At 38.9% G+C, this 12,768-nt stretch overlaps 1 protein-coding gene across 5 annotated transcripts in view; it reads right to left on the bottom strand.

Moving 5' to 3' along the window:
- Positions 1–12,768, bottom strand: part of abr (ABR activator of RhoGEF and GTPase) — a 169,369-nt gene that overhangs the window by 60,178 nt on the left and 96,423 nt on the right. For all 5 annotated transcript variants that reach the window (XM_035951041.2, XM_023276341.3, XM_023276342.3 and 2 more), the window contains 6 exons: positions 11,673–11,813; positions 9,755–9,876; positions 5,515–5,683; positions 1,374–1,493; positions 1,013–1,088; positions 764–868 (listed from right to left, as the gene is read on the bottom strand). In XM_035951041.2, coding sequence (XP_035806934.1) covers positions 764–868; positions 1,013–1,088; positions 1,374–1,493; positions 5,515–5,683; positions 9,755–9,876; positions 11,673–11,813 — 733 coding nt within the window. The remainder of the gene's footprint in view (positions 1–763; positions 869–1,012; positions 1,089–1,373; positions 1,494–5,514; positions 5,684–9,754; positions 9,877–11,672; positions 11,814–12,768) is intronic.

The following is a 12,768-nucleotide window of genomic DNA, read 5'->3' as shown; positions in this document are numbered from 1 at the left end:
TTTTTTAAGTTTGACACTACTGACACATTCTAAAAAAGAATTTCACAGCTGTGGTTTCACCCTGTGATTGTCAGATGACATTCGGGAAGCTCAGACCAAAAAAAAAAAACAAGACAGCAGTGACTTCTTGCCACCCCTTGAAGTTTACCAGAACGCAACTTGAAATAAAAACTGAAAATCCCTGTGGTCACCACTTTAAAGGTATTGGATGTCAAAATAATGGCTCACATAAAGATTAGATTATTTAAGAGGCAAACATGGACCTTTCTTCTGTCTGAAGTGAAAAAGATGAAGACAGTGTTCCTTCCAGTGCTTTGAAGCCTCTCTGTCAGCTCTGTGGTTACACATATGAATTATGTGTACAAAGTGAGACCCTCGTGCTATTTGAGGAGATCAGAGCAGTTCGGCCAGATGGCTTTAATGTCACCCCCAGCCTGTGAGGGCGGTTGCAACGTGGAGATCTGGAGCAAAAACAAACATATAGGAGCTGGGAGCTCACTGTCGACACACTGAGTGGCACTGACTGCTACAAGCTAAATGAGAAACATATTGTAACCTAGATTCATCCCCTGCAAGCCCCTCTCTCTCGTTACGTGGCCTTTTTTTTGTGCTCACAGCGTAATAGGCACTTTTGTGTGAATTTAAATTCAAAGCAGAGCAGAGAAGACGGAGCAGCAGGAGGCTGTGTTTGGTGATGAGTGCAGACAAAAGGGCAAAATACGAACACAAGAATAGAAACGACATTATGTGAGGGGTTCCTTACCGTCTTTGTTACTGGTGACAGGAATGTTGTGGACGGTGCGGAGTTTGAAACAGGAGCTGGTCAGAACCTGGAGCTCTACAGAGCTTAATACACATGCCTGGAGGTCTGGAAAAATCAGAGCTATGGTCAAACTTTTACTTTTCTGTGGTGCGGTGTGTAAAAACAGTTTGAAACTACGTCAAGAGGACGTAACCGAGATTTTCTAAAGAAGCAAGCAGCCAATAGAAGAATCCTTTAAGCCAGCGTTACCTTTCTTTTGGAGTTTCTGGATGCTTTCCCTCCACTCTGACCTCTCATAATCAGAGGAGAGGAGGAACAAGTAGCTCTGGACACACAGAAATACACAGCATTAGCGAACACATCAAAGACATCAAAGCGTCTGCACTAAACTCATTACTAAAAAAGCTGAAAATGTAATTTAAAAAACACACACATGGACACATAAAGTGTAATAGTGTTATATTATCTCATGCCGTCATAAGATGTATATTTTAGAAACCTAAATCCAATTTGTCACTAGGTTCTCATTGAAAGGTGCATGTCTCCCTCTAGTGGTGGGACTGGACCACTGCAGTGACATAACTGCAGCAGCAGGTGATGGACAGAGTACCTTTCCATGTTTGTTGTGGATGCGGAAGGGGATGGTGGGGGAGTGCAGGAGCAGCCAGGACTCCTGCTCGTTCATCTTCTTCCTCAGACGCTCCACACGGCTCTGACCCTTCGGTGCTTTCTACACAGAGAGGCAGATGGACGTAGAGAATTTCATTTAACATTGCTGTATACCATCTGAAACAGACGCTTTCACAGTGAGAGAAAGAGCCGAGGGTAAAATGTGAAATATACTCCTCTCAGTCACAACCGAACACTTAACCCACAGACACGATGCACTTATTTTTAGATTCAGTATGACTAACAAGGTGGGGTGCAGGTGCAGGAGATGATGTCTGACTTTGAGAGCTGCTGCTCTGAAACATGCATACATTTCTCTCTTTCTCTGCTTTATGTGATTGGGAATGAATGATGGCATTTGTATTGTTTGTGTTTGCTGTATTTAGCAGACAACATAAAGAAAAAGCAGAGAGGGTAGAAACGTTCATTGGTAGCTTCAGCCTTGGTTTCAGTTAACTTTAAAAAAACAACTTCCCACACGTATGACCTCTGCGCTGATATATTTTTAAAAAATCAATCTTTATCAAGACATCAGTCATACAGTGACACAGCACTTAAATGCATTCTATAATACTGCTCATAACAGCAGTCACTCCAAATGGTTGAATGAGGAGATTTCATGAGCTTGTGTTTTTAAGAAGTGAATGCAGTTTGTATTGTTAGTTTTTATGTTTTTCTTACAAACTGTATTAGGTTTCAGTAATCTCCATCATGTGAAAGCGGCTCCCTCTGCTGGGACAGAGCTGTTGTGCCAACTGGATGTCTTGAACTACATCACCTGTGTCTATGGGCTGAATATTCCCATTATAGAAGGGTGCTTCGTCTGAAATGTCCAGTGTAATGTGCAGTTAAAACGTTAACTTATGCTGCTGTTCTGGTCTTTTTTTTCATCTCTGACACCTAGACTTGACTTTAAAACTATGTCACTCAGAGTGTAAGTTATTTTTTGCAGATGGTTCATCAGGATCTTTATGTGTGTTGCTTTGTCTTTCCTTTCATTCAAAAAAAATAAGCAACTGAAATATGATTGTAATTAAATATATGTGCATCCTGGTCTACGGTTAGCTGGATAATGGATAACAAGACTGAAATAATTCATATGATGGAGTCACACACTGAATAAACTGTGATAATGTTATTGATTTTGCGTCCAGTTGACACATTTCATTCTGACCAGTTTAAGTTAAATCAGAGGGTTTTATGACTAATGTGTCAGTCTTTACAGTTATCATGAATTCGTTCCTATTTTGCAGGAAACATTGTGGATGAGCCGCTGTAAGTGAGCGTCATGCTGTGTGAGTCTTTAAATATAATTCAGCTTCTTGTAAGTACTGAAAGAAAGCAAATACACACATATTCCCGGCCGTCACCAGGAAGCAGTGAGTCAGAGCCTGCCTGGCTACAATCAGCTGAATCTCTCCCTCCACTGGCCTCCTGTGACTCGAAATACCAGCCGTGGTCACTCACTGTGGCCCGGGTGGGCGAGTTTAACGCTCTGAGAGGGGAATAACAGGAACTCTCTGCTTCTGAAGCCTATAGTGTGTGTCAGCGAGGGGGAGGAAAACGGCGCGTACTTGTAACTGTTGGAAGCTTTTAACATTTTTTATTTCAACCCCAAACAACAACTGAAGGTTCAGCACTGATGAAGGTATAAAAACAGGTCAGACAGATGCAATGGTGCAGATTTTCCAACATCACGTCTGGTTCAGGAGGATGGAATATTCTTTTATTTAAAGCTTTAAAGTTTTTGTTTAAAGTTTCGTGTTTCCTCAGGTTGATAGAAGACATATTTGGGCTTCGCTTTGTTGCCCATTTTCATGCTCTCACAATTGCAGGAATTTCCCTACAAGGCTTATTAAAACTTACTTCAGTGCTGCCAGAAACAAAAAAAGTGTTGTTGACAAATGCTGAGTTAAAAGGAAGGTAAAGTGGTTCCATTTAAACATCACTGACCTGGGGGACTCTTCTATGAAAGTCAAAATTTCCCCTCTGATTCACTTGTATGTGTTTATGTTTCCTATACCAATAAGAACCCAGCTGATGATTAATGCTAAGGAACGCTGGAAAGTCCTGCTCAGAGAAGATTTTAAAATAACAAATGTTCCACTGTCCCGTGTATCGTGGCATCAAATGTTTTTTACGTTTCTATAAATGTAGTAAAGTGTCATTAAATCCACAACTCTGCTTCTTCTTTTTCCATCTTCTTAATATAACTTGTGTCAGTCTTAGTTGCTGCAACATCTAGATTTTAAATACAGAAAAAGTCTGCACACATAGGCAAAAATATGTATTTTCAAGAAATGAAATTTTCAACAATATTCTTATTCAATAGGATTATTAACAAATAACAGCTTCAATATGATTTCCATCATTTCTGATGCAAAGGTTGATGCGCTTTGCAAGGTTCATGTGAACTCAGTGTAAAAATATGAGTTAATGAGATTTCCTATAAGTCCAGGCTTTAGGGACACTGTATTATACAAATGCATATTTAAAAGCAGGTTTCAAAGTCAATACCAGCAGATTAGACTGTATATTATTTATTCACACATTTTAAAGTAATTTCGGTTACAATGTTATTTTGGTCACTGTAAGGGCGAGTAGTCACACTTTCATTGTAGACATACAGTTAATTTTTTCAAAACAGTCTAAGCTATTAAGATCTTCTATCATATGATAATACTCTGATTTTTTTATATTAGTCTTTTTATCAAGGGGAGAAAACATTTCATACTATAGAATTGCTATGTTTATACGTTTCTCACCATGAAATGCAGGGAGTAGTAAAAACTTTTCAATATCAGAAACGTGATGGAAGGACACAGTATTACTTTAACAAATAAATGCCACTGTATTAGTCACCAAAGTGTTCAGATACAGCAGCCTACTTGCAGAGGGGGCAAAATAGGAAAAATGTTTGCCCTATACCTCCACCATACCCCTCCAACAACTTGGATTACCGCTGCTTACTTGCACACAAGTGATCTGTGCTTGTCTTTTGATCACAACTTTTGAATCAGTGCAACGAAAAGCAAATTTTGTGTTTATATTTCTACAATGCATGGTGTAATGTTAGCTGTAAATTGTTGTAATTTCAAAACCAGATTCCTCTTTAGCGCACAGAGAAACAGCTAGTATCATCAGAAAAAGTAAGTTCTGCTGTTTATTTTGATGTGTGGTCGGCCCACATTATGAAACAATAGGAACTTCATGACCTATTCGACTGAGTGTGAAAACAGGTGAAGAAATTAGTAAAAATATTTTGATCTGTTATCATAACATTATGACTTCAGTATGTAAAAATTTCTAGAAATCATATCATTACAAAGTTCCAGTTCTGCTCTTATGATGTGTTAACATGTTATTGCACCAACATTGAAATCAGTGCAGTGAATGCAGTGCATAGATGATAATTGATTTAAATATCAACATATCCATCAAACATGAGTTCATGTGTAATTTAAACAAGAGCAATGAGTGTGAAGATTCACGCGCAGCTGTATGCAGGTGGAAAATGATTTTTTCACCGACACTTCGCTGCACAGACAACCAACTGCCATTGTAGGAAAGGTCAAGTTGTGCGGTTTTATTTGATATACACCACACCTCACTGCAATAAATACTTCAAGAGCAATTCAGCCAAAAAGAAATTGTGTGAATTTGAATGCAAAGTGCACCTGTCGGGCTCTAAGAGTTAAGTAAAGAAAACATTCTATTCATATGTTCTATATAAACATAAAACAGTCTTCTTCAGGACCTGAGTCTTTGACTTATCCTACCACTGGTATGGCCTCATTGCAAATTCATGAGATTTATTTATGATGATGTTCCTCATTTTCTCAGTCCCAGTTTTTTTTATTGATTCTATTTGCATGAAAAGCGCTGTTCCAATAAAGTCTGATTATTGATAGATATCAAGACCAATACATCAACTGTGATCTTGCTCCTTTTTTGCCTTAATACAAGATTTAGGCAGTTTTAGATTCAATCTCAGAATTAAACCACAATAACCGGCTAAGCCATTCTAAGCTCAGGAATACATTGGATTTGGTTCCACATGCTGGAAAAAACGTCAGGATTACCTTCTCTTTCTGTATCTCACTCTTTAAGACTGAGATCTTGATCTTCATCTCCTCGATCTCGTGCTCGGGCAGGACTTGGATGCTCGGGCAAGAGTCGGAATCATCCAGAGTTTGGAAAGTCAGATCCGCTAGAGGGATGTACCACTTGCACTCATACTGCTGGTGGCGGCTGCAGATGGACACAGAGGCACAGGATGGAAAAAGTCAAACCAGAAATCCCAGTTTACACATCGGTACAAACACAAACTGAAGACCAACATAAAACATGCAACATTCAGTCAGCTTTACACACTGCGCTTTAATGTCAAAATCATTAATATATTGCTGTGCTATTCAAAAGTGTACTCATTTGACCTCAGAGCTAACAGTCAAACTAATGACGTTTTGACTCATGAGGACACAGAAGTCATAAATGCATTATTCCATGAGTATTCTGTACGAAGACAGTGTTGTTACTCCATTGTTCAAATACTCAGAAGTGTTTGTGTGTGCATGGTGTTATTTCAAAGCCTTTAAGAAATGACTATAACATTCTGTAGCATGGCGGTATCCCAAATCCTCAAAAGGAGTTGGGCGCCACAGGGAAATGAACTCCATCCTCCACTTGTCACTTTAAAAGATTCTTTCATAAACTAATTGGTCCGTGTAGCTTATCTCACAAGATAAAACAAAAACACATCAATTAATTCTATTTCATGATTTACATCTTCTTATTTATAACCTAAACACTAATCAAATGCCAAAATATCTCAAACACAACAACTCATTAAATCAACAGAATCCCCATTTCTTGTTCAGCATCCCGATATGGAAAATCAAAAGCTCCTAAATTAACAAAGCAGAAAAAAAGCCTTCACTTTTAGAACAGATGACTGAGACGGTGTGTGTCTGGAGGAATGGGTTCAGGGGAGGCGAACAGTCTGTTGTCCTCAGAATGAGTTCAGTTCAGTTCACTATAGTGGGGTTCATTTCAGTTCAGTTCAGAGAGGTACGGGCGCGTTCATGTGGGGGAAGGAGGGTAAAGGAGGCGAGTAGGAAGGAAAATGCACCCTAAACTGTGGCAAGAGAAAAGGAGACGCCTGGAGACGTGTTAAAAAAGAGACTCATCTTAACTAGGGTCCAACAAGGACACAGACATCGTAGAACCAGCTATACCCAGCCCTGCTCCTGGGATGCTCAAAAATTGATCATGAAGCTTGCACAAATCTTGCTGCTTCTGAGTTTTAAAGCAACTTGGTTTACTTCAATATGCCACAATTTCCAAGCAAAGGTGCTCAGAAACTGGATTAGTCTTCCAGATATCTCTACTTCTGAATCTGGTGTTGTCTATTCTGCCTTTGCTCATTTTCAGCTCAAAAGAGTGTCTGATTTATCTTATCCTTTCCTAGTCAGGTACACAAAAAAAAAGATATTCTGTACATTTTCGTTATTTTCTTTCTCCTTTCTGCTCCTACACATGCTCACTCACACAGCCGTTGTGGCTGGTAATCATTTCCAGCATGTTCATGTTGTCACTAAGCTACGTTAATGAAAATGATGCATGCAGAGCACCACTCTCACCCTGACTGACAAGACTGATGTGCATTGTCTCTCATTAGACTTTAATTAGCATTTCTGAGTGCTGCTCAGTCAACTCATTAACAGTGTGATATCTTCATCAGAAGGATAATTTGAGCATCTTGATGATGAAATTAATCAATACTGGATGATCACATGTGACTACTACTTTTGGCAGAATGTAACTAAGTACATTAATTTAAGTACTTTTTGCTCCACTACAATTACAGCTTTAGTTCTCTTTATTAAGTTATGTGTATCGGCGCAAGTTTGTCCTTCTGTTACTCTGCCTGTGCGCAACATTTCTCAAAAATGGACCAATGGATTTGGATGAATTTTTCAGGGAAGGTCAGAAATGACACAAGGACCAAGTGATTAGATTTTGGCAGTGATTAGGCTCATAGTCTGGATCCATGGATTTGTTAAAGATTTCTGAATCATTGCGAGATAGTGGCACAGTGTCACTGTAACTATGACTACAAGTGAACACTACGTAAGCTGCCTGCCGACGATCACATAATTGTGATTCTACTACAGATCAATGCTGCAGACTTATTGGGACTTATACATCGGAAATCATACAACAACTGACCATTCTTGGCGGAGTACTACGCTCTCTGAGTGCTTTTCTTGTTAGCTACTTTGCACATCAGAATTTTTCATTAATAAAAACACGTGACCAGTCGTAATGTACAAGTACCTAACAGTATATAAGTAGTTTAAGTGACGTCTGAAATTATAATACAAATATATTAACACTCACAGATCCATTAGTCTGCATAATGAATGTTTTTGCTTTGGATACTGTCAGTATTTTAATTAACAAAATGACTTTTAATTGTGATGCAATGTGATACTGCAGTATTGCTACTTATATATTTTAGTAAAGGAGCTGAAAACATCCACGATCAGTGATCACTATAGGCTTAATTTAAGTAGAAAAGTACATTTTGCTTAAAATATATTATTGCATCGGACGTTTTATTTAAATAGGAGAAAGACAAATGTACATAAAATTACATGAAGGTGGTCAACGACTGGGGATGCCAATAATCAATAAACTAATTTACCTATTGCACACAGGGGCATCATGATATACTAGTACTGACAATAAAAATTACATTTTAAAAATGAAATACTGATACCATGTTAACAATAAACATATGAGAATACGTCCGACATAGATACAACATAGAGTACAGATATGGATACGGACTCTCTCTACGTCCTTACACTCATATTTTGAGTGTAATTCATTTGCCAATAAAGAGATTACTTTATAAATAATTGCCATATTATTGTTAAAATGAAATCTTTCAGCTGTGACAATCTTGTAATATACATCTGATATCATGACAGCCCTAATTGCACATATTGATTCAGTATATGTCCTCAACTGGGACTGAAATCTTTGTTCAGTCACAGCAGAAACAGCAGCAATTTCACTTTTGAAATGTGTAGTTTAGTTTTGTGCTCAGACACAAAGCTTATTCAGTGACGCTATCAGCGCGGAAGAGAATGGCTTTTCATTTCTTCATAATCTAAGTCCATTCATTTCCCCCCCTCAGCTGGTTATGGTCCCCTGATCTCATGCCCCTCCTCCCCCCCAACACTCTCACTCCATTATCAAACCCTTCTTGCACTTAAACACACCCTTGCAGGTACCGCACACAGACACTAAACAAAAGGGTGTGGCCACATTTGTTACATGACTGAGAAGAATGGGAATAAATTACCATATATAATCTTCCAGCCCTTTAAGACCAAACACCAAGGGTGACATCCTCACAAAGAAAATGATCAAATATCCTGGATGTGGAACATGTGGCAGGGGAGACATTGTAAATATGACTAATTCCAAAATGATAGAAAAGAGATAATGGTGGGATTCAGTGGGGATTATAGATCCTCAGTGACTTAACACAAGGTGATTGAGTTTCTGGATGGTTGCTCTGCTCTGAGTGTGTGAGTGTAGCTTGTAGGCGGCATGCTGAGATAACAGCCCAGACCATAATAGTCTGATTTACAGGTCTGGTAGTTATGGCAACACTGTGTGTTTCATCCAAGTGAGGGGAGGCTGCAAATGACACAAACAGTGAATGTCAACTAAAATAAGATCCAATCAGACTAACAGGAGCGGCCACACTGACGAGGCGAGCAACACGCAGTCCTGTAAAAGTGACAATCTCCTGACATGTGTCAAGCATTTAGATTTAGCACCACACACAAACAGAATCTCTCCGAGTCTGTCGCTCCTCTTTACTTTGCCTCCAGCTCAAACAGATTGCCTCTTGAAACACAAAATGCTTCTCTGCTTATGCTGACGAATTTTTCTGATTTACCACCTTCATCCAGAGTCGGTTCAGCTTGTATATCAGCTATATTCCTTCACTTTTCAAAACACCAGAGGCAACATGCCCGCAAGTCCTCCTCTCTGTTACTGTGGCTTCAAAAGGCTTTATTCTTTGCAGAGCCAGGATCACACAGACAGAGGGGAACTTTTATAAGGCATCATCCTCCCTGTGTTGATGTGGATGACAAAATGAACGACGCATAGACAGAAACACAGCCAGACAGTCTGACAAAGTGAACATTTAAAGCTACACATTCAGATCACTCTGTGGTAATTACACTCACAGTTTTACACTCAGAGGGTGCAGAGAAAAAGGTAGAGTGGACTCACCCCACAGCTGTCTTCTTCATCTTGGCACAGAGCAGCAGATCAGTGAAGAGGAACACGTGCCGTAGCTTCCTGGAGCTTTCAGACACCTCCACCAGAAATCCATCCTTCACCAGCTGACGGGCCTAAAAAGGCGAAAACACAATGCTGGTAAACTCAACTCCAGACAGGTCCAGGTGTTGAAATTTGGCAGCCACAAGAGAAAAGGGTGAGAAAAAAGAACCTCGTCTTCTAGGTGATCAATGCTTTGTTGTTGTTTTTTTTAAATGTATCAGGTTGGACACACTCCTAGTGTGTTGAAATTCTGGATGCAAGGTTAAAGAAAAATGATCACAGTGCAGTGACTGCATTCTTTGCTAGTTTTATGCCTTTTTAAAAACCATTCTCCTGATCTTGTTTAAGTATGTGATTCCTCACCTGATTTACTAAAAATTACATATTTGTTTTTTTTTCCATGAATATAATCCCTTCATGCCTTAAAATAGCTTAATTGTGCCTCTACATCTATGTCTCCTTTACTATGCACAGATCAGAAACACGCAAATTATTCCAAACCTCTTTCTGTGCCCAACCTTCAAACGATGCAAAACTACTCTACAAAACACAACGACAATGGCAAGTTGGAATATTGGAGCAATTCAGCCATGCATGTTCGAACCAGAAACGGATTCTGCAGAAGAGCAAAGATACAGAAAGGCCTGCCCTGAAAGTTCACAGGATTGGTTCGTTAGGTTTGTTACATCAGAAACCCCAGAAGTCTGAATCATTGCAGTTCCAAGGGTGAAATACTCAAACGGTATACTGGTGCTGACTGCTAATTTTACTCATAATGTGTCTTCTGGCATATAAAAACACCATATGAACATGTTAACAAGGTGAAAAAACAAAGAAGAGGGGCTCTTTAAAGGTACCCTGGAGACTTTCAGAAAAACAGCAGTTACTTGTGGTATGATATGTGTTGTGTATTTAAATCTCATTCATGTCATCCCTTAAAATTACTCAAAACACACAATATCGTCCCTCGGCTCACACGGCAAGCCTTTAAGTTCAGTTTCTATTTAATTTATTCTATTATATTGTTTTTGTGTTTGGCTGTTCACATTATATTTTAAATGTGCCCAATATCAGATTCTAGTGTGAACATGGATGATACCAAAGTCCGTCTTTATAAGTTGCATCACCACAAATCTTTGTAAAATAAAGCACTGTGCCACCAGCTAATATCTCCACTGACTGCCGAGTGATGCAAAAGTTGCATGAATTCTGATATGATAATATGATCAATAATAAGATATCAAGTGTTAGAGGCTAGAAGGGCTCAAAATGGTATAAACAGTAGCTGCATGGGACAATATTTTGGGACATAACAGGTAAACTTCAATGATGCTGAAACATGCTTGTTACTACTGTGGGTTTGGGACTGATTATTTTACATTTTTCTTAATGGCCAAGGCACATAAGAGAAAGTATATTGAAATTCATTTTCACGTCCTCATAGAACAAACAACTACACCAAATCTGAATTGAAAAGATAAGATTCCATGTTCCAGCAGTTTGAACCCAGTCACTGTCATGTTCCAGGAAAAGTCAAGAATTGACAAGCAGAGGACATGAATATGTGAAAAGAAGTTAGCTCAGACAAAGTGAGCACACCCATTAACGCTGGCTACCTTCCTATATGCTGAGTTTTTTCCTTTTTTCAGAGTCCTTGCACCCAACGGCATCTAACTTCAAAGTCAAAGTGAATTATCAATTCATTAGGCTCGACTTTTTGCTGTGACCAGCTAAACAGGAAAGTTCAGAGAGCACTGGGTAAGGACAACAAAGAATACAAGTCTAGTGCTATTATATTCATCACAGTATTTCACTCATATTTGGAGAAGATGTAATTCTAGTACACTGTAATTGCACACAAACACACCTCTCCTTTGGGTGTAGTGACAGCGGTCCTGCGAGGATCAATCTCTTCGTTGATGGAGGAGAGGAAGTTCTGAGATATTCGCAGAGCATCCTGCAGGAGGGGGAAGTCCGGGTGATCCTTAGGAGTGTGTTTCAGCAAGTCCTGTGAAAGCACAATTATTAATACAATCATCTAAAAATGTCTCTACCATGAAAGTAATTTTAGCCTTATTCTGTTCATCACTGGGATTCAATTCTCACTTTCTAACAACAATCCATCCAAGCAAAAGCAGAGTTTCTGATGTAATTGCATCTTCTTATTAGAGACATAATTGCACTGCACAAACACTGCTTTCTTATTGAACACTAAAGTAATCTCTCAAAATCTCATTTCCTTGTTTTTGTTGAAGTTGCTGTTATCAGTATAGCAGGGTGATGAACAGGGCCGCTGACAACAGTCTTCTCTCCAAAATTAATATCACCAATTTCCTTTGTTTAGACAGGAACATGACCTTTGTTGAAAGATGCACACAGCATGGTGTTCTTCTGACAGATTTATGCAAACTTATTCAAGCAACACACTCCCATAACCTAACTAGATACATCTCGCATCTCTGCCTGCTTGACTGGCAGTTTCTACTTTATTATTGCTCATCCAAAGAGGTTCTGCAGGCTTATTTAGGCTGGGAAGACACTGTGGTAAACAATGAAAAACAAGCCTTGACTTTTCACCATCTGTGCTCATATGTGGAGCATCTAACAAAGACAAACACTAACACATACACTAGCAGTCAAAAGTTTGGGGTCACCCAGGCAATTTGATGTTTCCCATGAAAACTCACACTTTTATTTATGTGCTAACATAATTGCATAAGGGTTTTCTAATCACCAATTAGCCTTTCAACACCATTAGCTAACACAATGTAGCATTAGAACACAGGAGTGATGGTTGCTGGAAATGTTCCTCTGTACTCCTATGTAGATATTCCATTAAAAATCAGCTGTTTCCAGCTAGTCATTTACCACATCAACAATATCTAGACTGTATTTCTGAATAATTTAATGTTATCTTCAGTGAAAAAAACTGTTTTTCTTTCAAAAATAAGGACATTTCTACG

The sequence above is a fragment of the Amphiprion ocellaris genome, chromosome 14, assembly GCF_022539595.1.
Source record: "Amphiprion ocellaris isolate individual 3 ecotype Okinawa chromosome 14, ASM2253959v1, whole genome shotgun sequence".
In the NCBI taxonomy this organism is placed as follows: Eukaryota; Metazoa; Chordata; class Actinopteri; family Pomacentridae; genus Amphiprion; species Amphiprion ocellaris.
The sequence above is the reverse complement of the archived record's forward strand: the minus strand, read 5'-3'. Positions and strand labels throughout refer to the sequence as shown.